The following is a 21,812-nucleotide window of genomic DNA, read 5'->3' as shown; positions in this document are numbered from 1 at the left end:
TCCTTGAAACCTGTTGTTTGGGGTTTTTTTTCAAGAAAAATAAAGAAGCGCTACAGGTTAATTGGCTGCTACATAATAGAATAGATGACAGACAGATTGGTAGGAATTTAAATCTACATTCATGAACTTGGATTTGCTGCAGGAATGCTGGACTACCTCCAAGAAACACCCTCACCGCAGATTAAACAGCTGCACTTATTAAAATCCAAGCAAGAGAGGTAACCAGCTTGGAAAAGGTTCCTGGAAGGCACAAGCTGATATATCTTCTCCGTTGAAGAAGCAGATGGGCAAACCAGAGCGCGGGCCCGTCAAAGTTAGGTGCAGTAGTTGCAGCAAAACACCTTGAAAGAGCAACACAGCTCCTGGATCAAAAAGCGTTTTGTTTGGTCGCCCGTTCTGGCTCCCCCGGCTCAGGGCACGTTCCCCTCCTGCTCAACAACGCTGGGAACAGGCAATGTGTCTGCTTTGGAAGCTCCAGTCGTCTCCCGAAGCGCCCAAGGCCCAGCACAAAGCAATCAGTAGATGCTTTGGAGGTGTCCAAGAAGTCTGATGTAGGAGGAAAACTCCAAGTCATCCTAGGCTACCTTTCAGAAAGGAGAAACCATTTCCAAAGGACAGCGATTCAAAGCGAAGCAATCGCTCATCTTCTGCTTAAGGATGGGGATCTCTCTAGGATGTAACTCTGGAATTACCTACAGACAAAAGCTTGTTATAAAACGGTGTAAAAACCAATCTTATGGTGGTCATGTTGCTTCGTTAACAACAAATCAGCGCCACGTGATAGCCCTGTTCTCTCCCAGGACAGCCAGGGTTCTTCTGTCTCCAGTAAACCTGGTTTTTACAAAAGCTGCCCAGGAATGTGACTAAAAGACCTAAAGCCCAACGTAATCAATTCATTCTCTTTACAAAATTCAGAAGAGCTTTTCATTCAAAATCAATCCCAGTTTTAATGCCATGATCAAACACTTAAGTTTTATGTCCGTTACTCATCAACCACAGAACTCCTGGAAAAAGCTGGTTTATGCAAAAAAAATGTCACACTTAAGACTGACCTACTTTACGAACTCAAGAATAAAAGAAAATATTTAAGCTACGAGTGATCCAAAGCTTTATGAAGTGTTTGAAGTTGAAGCGGGTGGAGACACAGGATGGAAAGTTAAGAACTCGAGCTGTATCCATGAACCAGAGACTGTGGCCAGAAGAACAGTGCAACTTCAGGAGAGATGTGAGAGGGGAGGAAATCCCCCAGCTTCCAGCACAGCCTCAAGAAGGGAGGACAGATTAATCACTTTGCTTTACGGCTGAAGGCCAGATCATAAAAGGCACCGTAACCTGCCCGATAGCATTCTGCTTCTTGCAAGTCAATGCTGGACTCTACACTGAGAAATGGAGTTTCCACCACACAGCAATAAAAACAAGCCACGACTTTCAATTCCACTTCAGAACCAAATCGCTCATCCATAAAAACACTCGTGTGTTTTCCAGTAAGTAACTGGGAGCCAGAGACACCGGGTGGGTGTTTGGATCTGGCTTGTGGCTCTCGAAACACAAAGCCACAAAACCCTGATGCCAAAGTACCAGTACCTGGAACCTCGGCCCGGCTGTGCAAACCATCAAAGGAGTGGCACAGTGTTTCAAACTGGCTCGATTAAAGCAGCAAAATAGGTTTTCTTTTTCCTCTAAAGGTTGCATAGCTATTTCTTCTAGCTACAAAAGTTCAGCATTGAAAGGGAAGCGTCTCCATCTATTTAGATCAACAGACTTCGAAGAAACGTGTCATTTAAAACACCTACCGCAAAGGAAAATATCGAGCATTCGGCTATAAATGTTTTTAAAGAGTGACAATGACTAAAGGCGCAATCTGAGAAACTAGTGTCTAACAGCAACCCACAGAAGTTGCCTAAAAGATGAGGGGAAGAGACATTTCAATCATTATTAAAACAGATGAGTGTGATGGCAAGTGACTTGGCACAATTTCCACCAAATCCTTCCCCATCATTTTAAACCAGCACATAAATAGCAGAAATATGAAGGAAGCGGCAAGTTTCAGCGACCCACCCTGCACCAAACCCCAAATATTGTGTTCGTTCAGATCACCTGCCAGCCTGCAGGTCAATTGAGGGGGGGAAAAGTCTTCAGGACAACACCAAGAGAGCAAAGTTGTCATTAGATAATTTCATTGCCCGTGCCCTCCATCCAGCTTTCCAGCAATGAGGCTCACAGGCCTGTTCTTCAATAAAAAGGACAAGTTGGGACCAGGAACGAACCAGGTTATGACACTTCTGCTGGTGTGAGAACAGATGATTTACAGCTCCTCTCTCCCTCCTTCTCCGGTCCCACGAGCACGGCTGTTTAACACTCTCAGAATGTTACCTAAATACTTCAAATGAAGAAGGTAAAATGTTTGTGTATTTAGCCCAGCTGTTTTTCCCCACAGTTTATGAACAGGGCCCAAAGTATGCCTGTGGACTCTGCAGGTATTTTACAGAAATTCTTTCCAGCATACACAGGTGCAAAAATCCCCGGAGCACACATACCAATGCAGTTAGGTATGTGTAATTCCAATGCCAGTTGCACTTGAAAGCTCACATCCACATCTGGAGCACGGCGGGACGACTCCGACTGCGCAGCAGAGCTGTGAAGTGCAAGAACTCCGCAAGGAGGGAAAACAGCATGCAAACAATGGGATTCTGAAGGCTAAAAGTCTCCCAGAACCTCCTGTTTTGTGCTTTCTGCTATCTTTCATTAGTTAAAAAATACCCAAACCAAACATGCATTGCTCACATTTTCCTTACCATCCAATTGCTCTTGGCAGATGGAAACTAATGACCAAATCCCTTTTGAGAAGTCACCTGGAAACAGTTCCATCAGCCACCTAATAAGCAAGACAATGGGTCACTTTGTAACACGGCCAAACGAGGAACCGCTTCATTAACCGCCAGGAAGCGCCGGCTGCTTCCAAATCTTTCAGCCGTCCCCATCCCCGCCACCAGTTTGCTCTGCAGAGCCGGCCCACAGCTTCACCCACCCACCGTCTGACACGTTTGACGCTCTGCCAGCTATAATTCAAATAAGGGTAGGAGGGGAAAAGACGGCAGCAGAAGTCTTGTGTGTCGTGTATTAAGTTTGCCAAAGCCTGCGCAGATTCCACGCAACAAACTTATTTCTTCAAATAGGTGCATATCAGATATGCTACAAGACGGCTATAATGGGTTAAGTTACTCCGTCTTCAATTTTCCATCATTAAAACGCTGCATTTGTGAGAGCATGAGGTAAATTTCTGCAAGCCTAGCCATATATTATTAGAGATAATCAGTTCTAACATCCCAAATCGCAATAAATTGAGATTCTGAAGTATAGCCTCGCTCCATTTTTGAAAGCGGGTAAGTAATATCTTACTGGGGATTTAAAACTTTCAGAGAACGGTGTTGGAGGATAGCGCTGCAGCATCAGTGCTGACCTCTTAATGCAAGTTTTCCCTCTGCAGTGTTCAGATTTTATGTAATCACAGAGAACCGCGGGCACCCCAGGGAAAAACTCCTCCTCTGCTCAAAATCTCCGATTCACAAGATAAGAATGTAGCCTGTACAGAGCTGCTCCAAAACCAAGCACCCAATGAAGAAGAATATGGAAGGCAACTCATTTAGTTCTCCCAGCAGGACAGGAGGCTTCATGTTTTCCTCTCTTCCGAGTTTGCTCTAACTTGTGTAATATATATCAACAATTTCAATATTGATTCTGAGTTTCGAGCTGCCCACGAGCAACTTAAGGGACCCCAACGCTGCTCTGTTTACTCTTACATCTAAATTTCCTTGGGAAAACATCCCTGCTTTAATTTTAAAAGCCTGCAAACATGAAAGCAGCGAGCATCTCGGCACTTTAGGTCCGTCTTAGACTTCATCTTGCACTTATCAGTCTAACCCGGAGGCAAGAATCTCGCAGATGACATAATCCTGATGTCACACCCTATTGTGCGCAACCCCAGCCAGCAGCGAGATGGAAAGTCAGGTTTCCTTAGCGCTGGGATGCACAACAAATGCATCTGGATTCCATCGACAGGGCCCTCGCTGCGCAAACCGCACTAACCATCGTGCCCAAGAGAAAGCCATCACAAAGGGCTCGTAACCCTTAACGAGGAACAGTGAGCTAATGGCAATAAAGTCACTTCAAAGCTTTCCATGGGTTTGGAGTTTAGGCAAATGAGGTTTACATCTAAACACAGACAGAAGGCTCATATAAAGAGCTCACAGCTGCCTAATCACTCGGGGGTTGAAAGTGGTACCGCAGGCTGCGGGGATGGGGGGTCAGGGGCTGCCCCCCTGCACACACCTACGGGCACGAGCTCTAACCCAAAACCACTAATTACAGCCCTTACATCTGCTGCTCTCCTTTTCTTTACCTGCTGGAATCGGCGCTGCACAAAATAAGTCAAATCTGGTCAAACAGATGCACACAGCAATTGCTACAAACCTTAAGTGTGAAGTATTTTCAAAATTGGAGAGGAATTAATTCCACTGAGAGGATCTCATGGTCTGTCAGGTAAAGGGACGTACCAGGGCAGGTAAAGGGACGTACCAGGGCAGGTAAAGGGACGTACCAGGGCAGGTAAAGGGACGTACCAGGGCAGGTAAAGGGACGTACCAGGGCAGGTAAAGGGACGTACCAGGGCAGGTAAAGGGACGTACCAGGGCAGGTAAAGGGACGTACCAGGGCAGGTAAAGGGACGTACCAGAGCAGGTAAAGGGACGTACCAGAGCAGGTAAAGGGACGTACCAGAGCAGGTAAAGGGACGTACCAGGGCAGGTAAAGGGACGTACCAGAGCAGGTAAAGGGACGTACCAGGGCAGGTAAAGGGACGTACCAGAGCAGGTAAAGGGACGTACCAGGGCAGGTAAAGGGACGTACCAGGGCAGGTAAAGGAACGTACCAGGGCAGGTAAAGGAACGTACCAGGGCAGGTAAAGGGATGTACCAGGGCAGGTAAAGGGATGTACCAGGGCAGGTAAAGGGATGTACAAAGACAAGGAAGGAGAAATTAGATGACAAACTACAGCAGCACTCTGAAAGAGTTAAAGTCAAAGGGCAGCACTAATGAGGTTTGTAGTGTTTTCTTAGCAAGACAAGTGGACAAAGTCAGCCCTGAGCACTCTAAGAATGGACTTGTCTGTCCCTGGGACTTTGGCACCGTACCTGACCAGCTCAGTCCCCTGAACGTCTCTAGCAAAAGGCTCCTGAATCTACATATTCCTGAAGGCACCTCCTCGAGCCTTTCCTCCTCGAGCTGAAAAGAGAGATGTGACGGGTGTTCTGTTCAGGATCTGTGCCGCAAAGACTCCTGCAGATGCTTGTCTGGCAGCGGTGCCATCCTCAGCACTGCTGACACCACCGAAAATGGGAGTGACTAACTCCAATTCGGACAGGATTCCAATCCAAAATTCAATAACACCAGGATTACACACAACAAAGACATTTTAGAGGTCAATCCTCTCCCAGACCTCCTTCTGCTCCTACCAAATTCCTTGTCCAGAGCCCCCATATAACAAACTGAAAATGGATCAACATCAAAACGCAGACAGAAGCAGGAGTTCAAAAGGCTTCATGGCTTACTCTGTTGAGAGAACTCAAAACCTTAATCAATAAAAACATTTTCAGAAGCAGAATGATTAAGAGGAGCATTTTATCCAATAAATCCAACGTAACCCAAGAAACAAAGAGATAAGGGCTATCTTTCTAAATGTATGCCAGCTTACTAAACCAGCCCAAAGTTGCCAGAACTCATCTTGTTTGCAGAATTATTCACATTAGCAGCATCCTTCCCCAGGGAGGTCTATTTAATCACTTCAGAAACTATTTCTTCCAGACAACAAAGAGCGATTAGATTACTTAATTAAAGCCCTGATTATCTCCAACCCAAAACAACAGAACACAGAATCTGAAAGAGATAGATTTATCCAGATGCCCTGGTCCTCATTATGCTTTGATTTCAATCAATCGTGCACACACACGTCAAGCAAAGGGCAATAAATTACAACCATGTGTTTGAAGAAATTATCTTCACGATATTGGGAGCGGAGAGCAACGGCTCTAACTGAATGGTGTAAGATATTAGGCTTCCATCTGGGAATAATAACCCACTGAACAAAAACATACCAGGGCATTAGCTTCAGGCAGTGTCTGAGTTAAACCTGGCAGCAGGAGATCAAAATTAAACAGTTGTTTTTTGGGAAAGCGAACATGCATTTTGGTAAAACAGAAAACCGAGAAATATGTTGGTTGTTTAACATATAGGATACAGAGGGAAATAAAACCTAGTAGAATTCCTCTTTAATGCAAGGAGACATGAACGCGACTCCAGAATTTAAAAAGCGGGCAACTCTAGGGATACTTAAAGGTAGTTTGCATTAAAACAGATGCTCACAGCAAACAACTCAGCACTGGTTAAGAGGCACTGAAGATTCAGCTGTCTCAAGCTGTCAAGATTTGAAACAACTCCACGTGACACTACAAGACCTGTTTTCCCACTACAGTCACTTGGCCAACAAGATTTTTAGGACAAAACTCCCCAGTGAACGGATCTGAATGGATTATTTCACATAAATTGTTAACAAACGCATAACAGGCTGTTTTCCCTCAAAACACCCACACTAACAGGTGCCAGAGCCTCGGGAAATGGCGAAGACTTGCTGATGACTCACTAAATGTAGGTGGATACTCACCACACCTGATTAAAACTGAAATTTGAAAAGGAACGGTACGTGGGCCAAATGGGACGGACATGAGGAAAATCTGAAACTATTGGAAGTCTTTGAGACGCCCGAGATGAACTGTGTGTAAAGGTAAAACGGGAGATAATCCTAAGAAACCTTGGACTGCATGCAGAGAGCAGAGTGGGAATAGGACGTATTCTCCAAAGTACTTATTTTTCTATAGAAAGGAAACGTCTTCCTCTTACATCCCCTGCTGGAACGAGCAGCTATGGAGTGCAGTGAGCACCACACAGAGCAACAACCCAGAAACAAGCACTTAGGAGGTTTTAAGATACACAAAATCTTCCTGTGATGGGCAGTCTAGATGACTGCAAACACAAGATCCAGCAGTTGAGCACAGCAAGGCTGGAAACAAAGCCACAACCCAGCAGAAACCCTCATTATAGGTCTAACAGCCCAGGAAATTCAAGCACGCTGGGCCTGGAGTGCTCTGTGAACAACTGCTTACATAAGGTTCTTTTTGTATTAACTGTTACCTACCATAAAACACAGCACAGCTGTGGTTAGAGGTGTATTCAGAAACAGGATACAGGGGGACACACAACAGCCTATTACAGGACGGCTGAACAAGAACTCAATGTGTCAGATACGAGGCTTCCCAGCATCATTTTCACCCTCCCAATCCGCAATACAAGCTGGAAGTCTAACAGTGCAACCGCTCCACTTAAACTTGCACTTTTTTAAGAAGGAGTTTGCAATGGGAGGTATTGATTAGCCTGGTGTCACCTATAAACTGTCTGTTTGGACAGACAGCCCCAGGGGGAACAGTGAAAATCTCTGCAGGTCAGTTCAAGAAACTCGTTGCACACTATCGAGAAAGTGAACACTGTTACTGGAAGGTGGATCTGCTATAAATCTTCCCATATAACAGAAACCATAATTTCCACAAAAATACAGTACTGAAAACTGCCAGCATGTCACTTTTTGATTAATACATCAACACTTTCAAACCAGCCTGAAATATTTCACAGTGCTGGAAAAACTCTGTTGTCACCAGCTCTGGAATTTGAAAGGACGCTGATAATTTTGTCCTGGAACCAACGCATCGCGCACTGCAAGATTCCAAACCAGGCAGCCAGTGACACCTTTAATCCGCATCACACGGCTCAGACCTAAGTCTGGCTTTACAGTGGGTACGCAGGATTAGTTTCCAGCTCTAGCAGACCATGGAAATTACATCACTGCAATTGCCATCACGTTCCTGCTACAACCTTCCCCACACTCCAGACTCCCATGTGGCTCCAGCAGCTGTTCTGCTGGTAATTGTTCCAGCCATTCCCAACCTGATCCGCTGGCAAGAGCAGCGAGCAGCAGGGAGAAAATCTGGCACTTGGTACCCCCACCTCATTCTTTCCCCTCTCTGGTCTCCAAGTCAAAATTAAGCTCCTGCCATCAAGATACCAAATCCAATTGTCTCGTTTAAGAAACTACTAGAACAAAAGCCGGTTTCTATCCAGATCTCTGTTGTAGGTAAAGTACGAATCATTTCCCACTTGAAGCATGAGGAAGCCTTCAAATGGTGAGGTTAAGTTTCCCTAACTACGCAAATTCTTTCCAAAAACGCCAGGATTCTTCCAGCACTCAGCGAAATGTAAGCCACTCTTCTCTTTTTCTGACACATTTTGAGATCAGAACATGCATCAGAGCGTCCTGCGCTTATCTAGTCCGACTGCACCGTGAGTCAGATGCCTCCTTCATTTCTGGCTGACAACACGAGAACACGAGAACAAAGTCCTTGTGAGAAACTCCTCCTGTAAACCCTCGAACAATATCTCACCTGTAAAACTGGGACTGACAAACTGAAAGATGAAATTTGATACAATCTCACCTTTTACTTCCAGACAATATATTAAGACTATTGTTGTATCGCAGGGTTCAGCACATGCACCTGAGAGTAACCTGTACGGCACTTTCCCTCCTGCAAATGAAACCTTTTTAAAGGAGTTATTGTATCCAGCCGTGACTTCACGGTTGTCCGATCAGAGAAGGAATTTAAAAGACAACCTTGGTTCCACAAACCTATTCATTTTCATCTTAGTGCATTAAAAGCCCTGTTGCTCCTGGTCTGTTCTGCACCTGGGGAGTAACTGCCAACCCCTCTTTGCTGCATATGCAAAATTCCTTTCTTCCAGTAAGTTCCAATACCAATAACAACTCTTAGTTGCAAGAGAAGTTGGATACCTAGGAAAATAATGCATGAAAATAAACAAAAATTTGATAGCTGTAACAAAATCGTGAAGATTACACATTTGGACAGGTCATATTTACATCAAGGCATATCTTAAAACGAGTAGAAAATCTATCGACTAAAATACCTTTTAACCTGCTTTTGTTAGCACTGCGATAGTACAGTGACGCAGAAGGAACTACGTCTAAGGATGTGTTTTATCTCCATTTTTGGGCAATGTGAAGAAGCAATGAAGCTTGTTCACCTCTTTCACGGTCATTAAGCACCTCCAATAGGAAAGCAACACGTTACTAGATAAAGCAGTAAGTTCATTTTGCTTTGCAAAAGATATTTGCTTTTTAGATTTAGCATTACTGTTTCCATCCCATCAGTGCTCGAGAGACCACAATCTGTAAAGATAAGAGCTAAACCTGGTCATAGCTTGAGGTTTCAGATGGGATTGCAGTGCAAGCCCCACCTTTCTAATAAAACTGTTGAACTGAGAAGTCACCTGGGCAGCTTCTTTTCTCTGCTTTAAAAAAACACACTGCCTAATCTACATTCATCTTACACACGCTCTATTAATTCCTTTGCTTTACACCTCTTTAGCAGGACAGAGCCTAAAAGAAGCATCAGAGCACAGCAGAAGTACATTAACCCCCACACAACTGCTGCATTTCAGCATCCAAGCGCCTGTCATTTTACTGGAAGATGTCAGAGTTGCTGCTATATATATATAGATATTCTGAGAGTACAGTCTTGAGGGAATGGAAAAAGCAGATGGTTTAAGACTGAACTGAGTCAAGACCAAAGAGAACACAGGTCATTTGAGGACAAAGACGCCAATAATCTGTTAAAGAGGGGAGGGAGGCAGGAAAGCACCTCAGCATCTGCCTCTAGCATCAGCTGACAAATTTGATCATGTTTTCGCATCGTGAAATCACAGCGGATACGCTTCCCAGCAGCAGATCAGCGCTGCCTGCCCTTCTTCCTCTGCTAGACACTGGTGTGCCGTGCTCAGAGGCGGCTGGCCAGCACAATTTAGACTCATTGTGTGTCCTGCTGAAGGAAATAAAAGCAAGCAGAGGGCTCTGTAGGGTAGAACTGACATACAAGTCTCTGTACTGGTCAAAGGCATTGTTGGCTTCCACCTCCAGCTTGCGCAGGCGAGCAGATGGCATGGCACCGTCTTCCAGGGGAGGATCGTATTTGTTACTCCACGGTGATCTGCCAAAGAGAGAAGGAAAATAGAGATGGTTAGACAACCGAGACACACTGAAAGGTTTGAGATCCACGGGTCTGACCTGATCCACAGACACTGAACTTCCAAGCAAACAAAACGTACCGAGAGCCGTCTATCTGTAAGAATCTCGCCCTCGACAGCTGTTTCAAACGCACACAAAAAGGGGACACTGACTCCTCGAGGTTCACAAAGTATCTGGGGAACACTCCCCGTTCTCAGGTTTCTGCTACATAAACCACCATGCTTGCGTTTGAATCTGTTCCTTCTTAAATATTAAAAAACAAAGCCTCAGCTGCTGCACATTACATACTTAAAATTCATGGGAATACAAACAGATTGTGTAGTTTATTTGGGATCCGACGGCATTTGAGCCAAACACTCCTGTCTACAATCAAGATCCAATTTTTCCTCCATTTTGCTATGAAATAAACTCTGTAACATTAGGAAAACATTTGATCAGTTTGAAGGGTTTAACAGGGTTTGTAAAGCTGCAGGTTTTACTATGATTTCTGCAGGTGTAGAAGAGATTTTGGGCTCTTAATGAAAGAGCTGGTATTAAAAGATTAATGGAACCCTTTGCCCATCTGTTTGAGACTTTTACAATTCCCATTCTGTAAACCTGCGTTCTCCTTTTCATTTCCCCTGGGAATAGCCAACCTACATATATCACTGTTAATTTAAAGAAAGGTATCTCTCCTCTTTACCTGCTCACTTTTCAAAATACTCCAGCCAACTAACACCAGGTCTTAATGCAGCCCATACGCAAGGGCTTTTTCCTCAGTAGCCATTTGTTCTTCATTTCTCAGAAAGGCGTCTCGTTTTGACATCTGTTTAATGCAAAGCACAAAGAACCGGCTCTGCGCTTTCACAACACTTCAGTCCTCTCTACCACATCTGACTCAAAAGGTGGGGGCACCAGGAAAAGCTAAATCATCGTGTCACGTCCGCCCTGAGCAATTTTCAGGTGCTGGTTCTCATTTTAAAACAGTTGCTAAAACCTCGGGTGCTTTGCGGAAAAGTCGCTCCTTTATCTGACAACTCTCTGAAACCTGGAAAAGATTCACATAAATATCACTATCGGTGCTGTCTGGGGGACTCCCAATAGCACAACCCAAAGAAGCTCAAGCATTGACCTTCCCATCCCAAAATCCGCACGAGCAAAGCAAAGGGTTTGTACGCCAGGCGATGCAGGAGTGTCCTGCTACCGCAGCAGCGTTCCCTTAGGATGCATTTACTTTTAATACCTCTGCTATATTTTAAAGGGCAAGTTCCAAAAGAATTCTAGTGTTTTCTATAAATCCGGGACGCTGTGCTTCTCCATCACGTACGAGGAAATTGGTGAGCAGAGAACCCAGAGCCAAGATACTTTATCTGTAAATATGAGATGTCTTTTGCCGGCTGCAGGAATGGGATTTAAGCGCAGCATAGTAACATAGATTTTAACTAGCACATTGTGGCATTTTCAACCCATTACAGCTGGAGCCAGCAGCAACTTCACCTAAAAAACCAACCTCATAACACAACCCCATATTCTTTTTTCTTTTTGTGGAAGAGTACTCACGACATTTAAAAACTTAAATGGAGGCTATTTGAAGAAAGACAGACGGGCAAGCACTTAAATTTCAAAAGTCAGACCTCTCATTTCCCTAGAAGTGAATGTTTTTTGTTTCAGCTAACAGGTTTCAGCCTTGTTGGCACCAAATTCCCCATAAGGATTCCATTTAATTGAGTGATGGAGCACACTTGGAGTGGAAATGTATGGACAAAGTCAGGGACCTTTAGAAAAGATATTAATAAAAGCTCTGCCTTCACAAGGAGGATTCCACGATACCCTCCCCACACCCCTGGGATTACAGGAGCACTCGTAGAAGTGCCCACGAGACTCTGTGCACAAAAGGCTGTTCCCATAAGCCACAGTGAGATAATAATAAGAAACTGAGAATTGAACATAAGCCCTATGGGGAGAGGCTGAGGGAGCTGGGCTTGTTTAGTCTGGAGAAGAGGAGGCTTAGAGCTGAGCTCAGCACTCTCTAGAACTACCTGAAGGGCAGTTCTAGCCAGGTGGGGATTGGGCTCTTCTCCCAGGCATCAGCAATAGGACAAGGGGCCATGGGCTTCAACTCTGCCAGGGGAAACTGAGGCTGGAGATGAGAAAGCAATTCTCTGCAGAGAGAGTGGTCAGGCATTGGAATGGCTGCCCAGGGAGGTGCTGGACTCACCGGCCCTGGAGGTGTTTAAACTGAGACTGGACATGGCACTTAGTGCCATGATCTAGTCAATGGACTGGAGTTGGACCAAGGGTTGGACTGGGTGATCTCTGAGGTCTTTTCCAACCCAGTCCATTCTGTGATTCTGTGATCTACTTCTGGAGATGCAAGAGAGACTCCAAAAACCCACGTTCTGGTCTGATCCGTGTTGGACATGGAGAAAATCAAGTCTGGCTAAATATGAGGAAGGAGTAAATTGATAGGCTAAGCATTAGGATTTTGATTTCCCCATGAAATTGGTGGAGTTATGGCCTGAATGGCCAAACATCCCACAGCAGCTTTTTTTCCAGGCTAATTCCCAGACAAATTGTAAAGCCACTCAAAAAACCCCTTGAAAACTCGATTCCCAGTGAGAAAGTCTGACTACCCAGCTCCACCTTTCCTGCTCAAGTAGCATGAGGCTCGCTTGTCCGCAGAATGCTTTGAAATCCTTGGATTAGTATTCAAAAATGCAATTAGCAACCTCTCCAACACGAAGAAAACTGGTGTTTAGTTTGAAATGTGCCATAATTGGGGACACAGCATGTTGCAGGCAGGGAATAGGATTTCTTGAGGCATCTAATAGTTCTGAAATATCTTTGTGGAAATATCAAAAGCTTTGAAAAGCACAGTAAACTCCTCCTAGATTTTTGGCCTAATTGATTAAATTAGTGTAAGAGCTGCTTCCCAGTAACGACTTCAGATTTTATGAGGTATGAATCACAGTGTCTGAACACAGGCACAGAATGGGATTAACACATGCACACGTTAGTACCGCTTGCTTTTCAAAGGCTTTTGCTTTGTGCTGAAGGGAAGAATTTACTTCACGAAGCAGAGGTGAGACCAATCGGTTCCAGACGGCAGAATCACTTCAATCCACAACGCTTCAGTCAAAAGCCGTAAAGAACAGCATTCTTTAATGCCAGCAATTAATACATTACGCCTATTCTATGCAAACTAATGAAATAGCTTCACCGAAACCCCATTACTTAATAAGCCCTAAAAAATTTGAAGCGATTTTAACAATCACAGCAAATGTGCAGAAACACTGTGGTTTCTGGGGTCAAACACATCTTGTTCCAGAGACAGCAGGAACCTGCTCGCAGAGCTCATCAGATTAGCAGCCATAGAACCACGTTATCTGCAACGGTTTGGAAATGAAGATGTTTGTGCCCTTTCACATTAGAGAAATACTACAAATAACTTCCATGGTCAATGTCTCGCTCGAGCAGATTTGAAGCAATCCCAGCTTCATCGCCAAGAAAAGTTTGATGTTAAGATTCTTTTATTTTTGGCTAAGAAGTAAAAGGGAGGAGGCCCCTCAGTTCCAGCAGGACAGGGAACTGCTGGAGAGAGTCCAGCGCAGCCACCAAGATGCTGAAGGGAGTGGAGCATCTCCCGTGTGAGGAAAGGCTGAGGGAGCTGGGGCTCTGGAGCTGGACAAGAGGAGACTGAGGGGGGACTCATTGCTGGGGATCAATATGGAAAGGGGCAGTGTCAGGAGGATGGAGCCAGGCTCTTCTGGTGACAACCAGTGACAGGACAAGGGGTAATGGGTTCAAACTGGAACACAGGAGGTTCCACTTAAATTTGAGAAGAAACTTGTTGGGGGTGAGGGTGGCAGAGCCTGGCCCAGGCTGCCCAGGGGGTTGTGGAGTCTCTTTTTCTGGAGACGTTGAAACCATCCTGGACACCTTCCTGTGTAACCTCATCTGGGTGTTCCTGCTCCATGGGGGGATTGCACTTTCCAGGGCCCTTCCAACCCCTCACACTCTGAGATTCTGTGATTCTGTGGACTGCAATACTAGTGCATAGTTCTCTTTTGCAAAGCAAACCAGTTAGTTCCTCGCTTGGGACAGGAACTCACCGATACGAGTCTCCATCTCTGTTGTAGTCACACAATAGATAGTCTTTTCCTACCACCTTGTCTCGCGCAATCTTCAACGGCTGATCGACAGAGGACAGGAGATCTTCACAGAGGCTTGGGACCTGACGGTTTGGAGAGAACAAAAACAGGGAGAAAAGAGAGGGCAATACATTAAGGTTAAAAAAGACTGGCAACCCTAGGAAGAGATTTTGTTATTAATAACATCTGTCCCAAAGCCAGAAACCCTTTAAAAAAAAAAAAAAAGCTGCACTTAAGTTACAACACAATCCTATGCTCCCACCTCCAATAATTTCAGATTTAATTACCTAACGACTAGTGTGGTCCAGTACACTTAAATATATACATTCTCCATGTTAGCTTCTTGCCAAAGACGGCCAGTAAAGTGATTGTTGAGGGCTGATGAATAAAGGTAAATATTTATAATGGAGGGGAAGCGAGGGAGCTGCTAAAAAATACGCCATCCATACGCTAGAGCAGGTTTTTCACAAGCTCCCACTCTGGGTAGAGTTTAGAATAGTTTCCAGGCAGCTGGCCAAACGTGACCATGTTGGCTAATAAAAATACGCGTGTGCCTGTGTGCGTGCACATATAAAATCAAATACATCTCTTACACAGGTAGCTTTTAACAGATTCCTAATCCCGGCTTCCTCCCTGTGCTTCATGTGGAGAAAGACTATGAGATTGGCTTTTAACGTGGCAGAGCCAAGAGATGAGACGGCGTTTTGCAGCCTGAAGCAAGTGTGAATGCAAGCACAAGCAAATCGAACACATTCCACCCCGTGGCCTCTTGCTCCGGAGCTGCTGGCAGCCCCGCTATCAATATCAATATTCCCATACTGCAGGTTTTGGCCATGCTGGCAGCTTCCTGCAACATGCTAACACAGGAGATAAAATAAATAACTGATGTGAAATGCCTCCTGCGTTTCATTCTACGTTGTGGAGATGAAAACCTGACTGAGAACATGAAGACAAAAGGCAATCCAGGGTAAAATTAATCATGAAGCGATGAATTCACAACTCATAAGGAATGAAAAGAAGAGGAAGGAAGGAATAAAGAAAATGTGGAAATGTGCTTTCCTCTCTTCAAGCCGTTGATTCAGTGAACTGGCTGGGATGATTTCAAAGAAAAGAAACCTAGAGGGGGAAAAAACATGTTAGGAGTGCAATAGCTCCCAAAAGCATAAGCGCAAACTACTTTAATGCACTTGAAGTGACCCAAGAAATCAAACTGCTTCAAATGAAAACACTCCCAACCCCAAGTACAAGGCAATAACACACAGAGGATGTTAAATCAAAGTAAGGAGGGACAAATATGAATCACTGTGACTACAAAGGACAAAAAATAACGGGAAAGGCCAAAGGGCAAAAGGAGATGCAGTTAGCAAGAGACACAACACTGAGCCCACACCGTCACCCTGTAAACACAGGAGAATAAGAGGAAAAGCAAGAAGTGGTTGGTGAAGGTACTGACAGTGCTGAAAAAGCTAAAATATTTGTTGGAGGTTTTTTACTTTGGTCTATATATGCTGTAATGTGGTAACGCAACAAATGAAGAGCCCAGACTGAAGAGCAGAGCACATATTTCTGTAAAGGTAGGTGCTTCTCTTAGGAGTTCATCGCTTGATACTCGGAGACCTGGCTGGAACAACCTCCAAACCATCCCGCAGGCAGTAAGGAAATAAAAGCAGCTTTTAGGGAAATCTGTAGTTTTTCTGAACACAAACAACCCTGACACTCGCAGAGCCGACACAAATCAGCCGTTTCGTGGCCCGAGCGAATTGATGGCTCTGTGTTCACCAGCCCATCTGGTTCCACTTGGCCTCTTCCTTCGCTTCTCCATTAGCTATTCATTTCAGGCTGACTCTTCAGGCGGAGAGCAACTCGAGACGACTGCTTTAATTTTGGATGCGCGCACAACGAGACCCAAAGCACCTCATCATTAAGACCTACGCTCTGTGTTCTTCCAAAGAGTCACCAGCTGAATATATTCCTGCTTCTCGCCGCTCCTTGGCCAGCTGCCCACGAGCACCGAGATAAGCGCCCAGGAACAGGCTCCTCACCCTGCCCTGCGCTTCGGGTGAGTAACAGTGATGAAAACACAATGCGGAGAAAAGTGGCGTCGTTCCCAAGCTCCGTTTCTGGTGGATTTCTCCAGGAAAAGCCCTGTGCTGTATGTACAGTGAGGGAGCGCGAGAGGTCTCGCAGTACAGCTCTTCACACTCAAATACACACACATATATATATATATATATGCTCATTTTCAAAAGCAATCTGGATGATTTGGTAACACAAATATTCATGAGCACAGTCACTTCTCGAATTTCTAAGAGCTGTGGTTGGTCTTACAGCCACAACAGTGAATACAATACATCATATACTTATTAGAATATACAGCTATACTATATTGTAATAGTCTATTGTTATAGCATGCTCTATACCCATTGCCTCTTTGCTACAGACACTATACAGGACTCCAGACAATATATTCTGTATTCTTTTCTCTTCTGGAATAAAACAGGGAAGAAAACATAGTCATCTACTTTGGAAGTATTAGAAATTCTCAACGGTGACTATGAAAAGAACAGAGATATTCCAGCTGATGGAAATACTCATGTAATTCTAATTATTGGAAAAAGTGTGGCATGGTTACCCCAGGAGAATAATTTTTGTATCATTCATTACAGCAACTTTCAACAGCTGCTGTACTTCCTTGCTAAAAATGAATTTATAAGATTTATTTATACTGATCTTCCTCTTCCACACTACGGAGTTGCTTACAAGGCAAATGTGGTAATTTGAACACAGTAATTTGCAGCTTTAAACACTTCAGCTCCACGTTGATGAGACTATTTCATTCTTTCTGTGTTCAGGTCCTTTGCATTTTAGAACACACAGTTATAAGACATCCATAAATCCATGGGTCTGGATGGGGTGCACCCGCGGGTGCTGAGGGAGCTGGCTGAGGACATTGCTGGACCGCTCTCCATCATCTTTGCCAAGTCTTGGGAAACAAGAGAGGTGCCTGAGGACTGGAGGAAAGCAAATGTCACTCCAGTCTTCAAAAAGGGCAAGAAGGAGGACCCGGGTAACTACAGACCGGTCAGCCTCACCTCCATCTCTGGGAAACTGATGGAACGACTTCTCCTTGGTGCCATCTCAAGGCATACCAGGGGTGAGAGGGTCGTTAGGGGCAGTCAACATGGCTTCACCAAGGGGAAGTCGTGCTTGACCAACCTCATTGACTTTTATGAGGACATAACAAGATGGATGGATGATGGCAGAGCGGTGGACGTGATCTGCCTTGACTTGAGTAAGGCATGTGACACAGTCTCCCACAGCATCCTCACAGCTGAACTGAGGGAGTGGGTCTGGATGAGCGGGTAGTGAGGTGACTGTGAACTGGCTGAAGGGAAGAAGCCAGAGAGTCGTGGTCAATGGGGCAGAGTCCAGTTGAGGCCTGGATCTAGTGCAGTGCCTCAGGGGGGCAGTGCTGGGGCCTGTATTGTTCAATATATTCATCAATGATTTGGACGAGGGAATAGAGTGCACTGTCAGCAAGTTTGCTGATGACACCAAGCTGGGAGGAGTGGTGACACTGGAAGCTGTGCTGCCATCAGAGACCTGGACAGGCTGGAGAGCTGGGCAGGGAAAAATGTAATGAAATAGAACAAGGGCAAGTGTAGAGTCTTGAATCTGGGCAGGAACAACCCCAGGTTCCAGTCTAAGTTTGGCACAGTCGGGCTAAGCTGGCTGCTGCAATGTAGGCACTGAGCAATTATTTTACACCATGCATGTACCTTTGCTTAAATTCTTCCCCCTGTCAAGCACTGAATCTTCCTAAAGCATTTAAATTACCTTTGTGCACACTCAGACTCTTGCAGAATTCAGTTTCTATTTAGCAAGAAAGCATCCAACTCTTTGGATCCCAGCAAGGAGAGCTCTGCTTAGAACACTAACCAATTTTCTGAGTTTTCAGTCTGAAACAGTGGATTTGCATTGTTAACTTTTCTTATTAGCTTGTTGCATTATCTGGAAATCCAAAATGCACTTACGTGCCACCATGCTTGCCTCCAGCAGTCATTACATAGGGGAACTTTGACTTCAATTTAGAAATGCAAGAATTAACCCACCACCCAGGCCAAACACTGAACCGCCGAACCAGTGATGTCGTTCAATTCATCACTGCACTATAAATAAATGTCACTGTGATGAAAACACTGAAGCTATGAGGATTGTTTTATAAGCAAAGGCTGGGCTCCCATCCCTATTCTGACACAAGTTTTTTCCTCACTCTAAGCAGTGGAAGGTCAAATGTAGAACACAGTCTCAACCTTCTAGCTTTAGCTGAAGGCCGTCATTAAATTAATTTGGTCCACAACCTACTCTGGACCCTAATGCACCCATGTTTCCACAAATAAGCACTCAATCATCTAGTATGGTGGTTGTATGGAGCGAGACCACCCTCAACGTACATTAGAAAAGGAAAAGATGAAGGATCTCGGGGGGTCTGGGCTCAGCTGGAAGCGAACAGCAGCATCATTCAGCAGCACACACCACGCACCGGGGCACTGCGTTCGGGGAGCTTTTCCTTCCGAGGAGATATACAATGAACGTGCAGTAGAGAGGAAAGAAAAACTGAAAGAAAAGCGAGTTCAGCCTACTCTCCGGCATGTTGAACAAGGGTTCTGTTGTCCTGTGTAACAGGATTCTCCATCAGAGCAGGCCAGGTATGTGGACAGTGTTTTAATTAAGGCAACTGCTCTGCTATCAAGACAAATAATCACTTGTGCCCAAGTCAAAACCGTACCCTATTTGGAGTAGCTAACCTAATAATCCTTCCTTCTTGACTCACTTTTTGGTTAAAGGAACTTATTATCAACTAAGCTATTGTTTCTGAGTTACTTTTTAAAATACGATTCCACAAGCACCTAAAAAAATTTAGAGGAAACAAAACCAGTTACTTCAGCTCTTCATGTGTTACATGCACTCAGCATCCTCGCTTCAATCATTCTGGCTGAATTGCATCGAATTCTGTACCTTACATATTCAGGACAGTGAATATTTTGCTTTACTAGCCATAGAACACGAGTACACTGAGGTCATTATTTTCTTCTACAGCCCTGATTGAAATGAATCATGTTTACAACTGAAACAGCGATACTGTTAGTGTAAGATTCTGTGCTCGGAAATAGTCTTTTTCCATGTTTATTCAGAGGACAGCATGTACTGACCTCCACAGGAACCCCAGGTTCCAGTGAAAGTTGGGGAATGACCTCTTAAAAAGCAGCGTAGGGAAAGGGAGCTGGGGGTCCTGGGGACAGCAGGGTGACCATGAGCCAGCACTGGGCCCTTGTGGCCAGGAAGCCAATGGTACCTGGGGTGGGTTAGAAGGGGGTGGTCAGTAGGTCAGAGAGGTTCTCCTGCCCCTCTGCTCTGCCCTGGGGAGACCACACCTGGAATATTGTGTCCAGCTGTGGCCCCTCAGTTCCAGCAGGACAGGGAACTGCTGGAGAGAGTCCAGCGCAGCCACCAAGATGCTGAAGGGAGTGGAACATCTCCCGTGTGAGGAAAGGCTGAGGGAGCTGGGGCTCTGGAGCTGGACAAGAGGAGACTGAGGGGGGACTCATTCATGTTTACAGATATCTAAAGGGGGAGTGTCAGGAGGATGGAGCCAGGCTCTTCTGGTGACAACCAGTGACAGGACAAGGGGCAATGGGTGCAAACTGGAACACAGGAGGTTCCACTTAAATTTGAGAAGAAAGTTGTTCCCAATGAGGGTGGCAGAGCCTGGCCCAGGCTGCCCAGGGAGGTTGTGGAGTCTCCTTCTGTGCAGACATTCCAACCCGCCTGGACACCTTCCTGTGTAACCTCATCTGGGTGTTCCTGCTCCATGGGGGGATTGCACTGGATGGGCTTTCCAGGGCCCTTCCAACCCCTGACATTCTGTGATTCTGACACACTGGAAAACTATGCTAAATGCAGGAAAATTAAAGAATAAACACGTTTTTCCTTGAAGAATCAGAAGGAAGATGAAGCAACCTTCAAACGCTTAGCACTCAGATCCACTTCTGTTCTGAACTACTGTCTATAACATGCAGGTATCTGAATGTGACTAGAGCACTTTTCAATTAAAAAGCCACATCCAAACAGGAAAGCGAGTATTTTAATTGCATGCAAACTCTTAAGACTTGATTCTTCTTTTTTAGGACAACTTAAATAATGACAGAAGTGAACAAAACCACTGCCCACGTCACTCGGGGCAATTGCTCAAACGCAAAGAAGAGCCCATGGGAGTTACCTGGCACTTCTGCAAAAGAACCATTTTGGCACACGACCCCCCCATTTCAGCCCAGATTCCTCCCTTCTGGGCCAGCATCTCATAAAATATTATTATAATTTTTCTGAGTCATTCCACAGCCTCAGAATTTCCTGTTCCTGCAGAACACAGACACGGCTGAACGGATGTTGTGGAAACTGGAGAAGGAAGCCTGGCTCCACTCATCTTGGGGCTAAAACCACCAGGAAAGTCACTCCCACAAATCCACACATCGCTAAACCTTAATTTGATCCATCAGATGTCCAAGGGCCACACATTCTTCAGGCTTTGTTTATTAAATGACACTTAAATGGACTTTTGTGTTCGAGACCAGATGTAATTGATATTGGAAACAGCTCAGCTTTATTTGAGTATTTGCGCTGAATTCCAGCGCTGCAAGAATTAGCAAAAATAAAATCAAACCCAATCCGCTTTTCCGGAAAAAGGCAAATGTTAATAAGATTGCAGATCTAAGATCTAGTTAGTGATCTCATAGCAGAAAAGTTATATTAATTACAAAAGTGTTCAATCCAGCTCAAGGAACTACATTTTAAAAATGCTGAAAGGTGACTACCGTTCGTAAAACAGGATCCTTGGCATTTTTCCTGCGATTTGCTGGATAAAATAGGGCTCTTGCTCGATTCGGCATTCCGTGGCTTACCGAGGAACAAAAGCTGGCCATCTGGCAGGCACAAGGGAGCGCCCTGGACTGGGACCAGTGACCTGCAGGTGAGGGCTCCTGGATCTCATTACCAGGCCCAAGTCCCAGGAGCCACCACAGCGGATCAATATCTTGGCAAGTCTTGACTATTTGTGTCAAGAGTCCAGCGGGTGTTGGAGATATCCAGCAACAATTCAGGGATAGGCAGAGGCAGATTCTCTCCAGCCACATTTCGATATTTTCGCTTCTCCCTCCCCGTTTTTGAAAGCGGTTAGATAGGTTTCTCATTAGGGTTTAAGCTCATCAAGTGATGTCTCACACACACATTCCTTTAGAAAGATATATAAACAGACATTTTAAGGATCTCTAATAGTGACAGAAGCCTACAAGAAAAATAGGCTTAAAAAGAGCAAGTGAATATGAAGCCAGAAGCGCAATTCACTTTTACATTCTCATGCAAGTAAGTGGAGTCGCTAACTCTAAGCCAAGCATCACATTAAGAATTTACATATATTAATTGCTATC

The 21,812-nt window shown here is 44.9% G+C and overlaps 1 protein-coding gene across 4 annotated transcripts in view; it reads right to left on the bottom strand.

The window, feature by feature from the left end:
- CAPZB (capping actin protein of muscle Z-line subunit beta) overlaps positions 1–21,812 on the bottom strand; it is a 63,904-nt gene that overhangs the window by 15,062 nt on the left and 27,030 nt on the right. For all 4 annotated transcript variants that reach the window (XM_065038083.1, XM_065038084.1, XM_065038080.1 and 1 more), the window contains exons 3-4: positions 14,290–14,411; positions 10,047–10,160 (exon numbers count right to left, since the gene is read on the bottom strand). In XM_065038083.1, the coding sequence (XP_064894155.1) occupies positions 10,047–10,160; positions 14,290–14,411 (236 nt within the window). The remainder of the gene's footprint in view (positions 1–10,046; positions 10,161–14,289; positions 14,412–21,812) is intronic.

This window comes from Columba livia, chromosome 21 (assembly GCF_036013475.1).
Source record: "Columba livia isolate bColLiv1 breed racing homer chromosome 21, bColLiv1.pat.W.v2, whole genome shotgun sequence".
In the NCBI taxonomy this organism is placed as follows: Eukaryota; Metazoa; Chordata; class Aves; order Columbiformes; family Columbidae; genus Columba; species Columba livia.
Note: the sequence above shows the minus strand (reverse complement) of the source record. Positions and strands in the feature narration are given on the sequence as shown.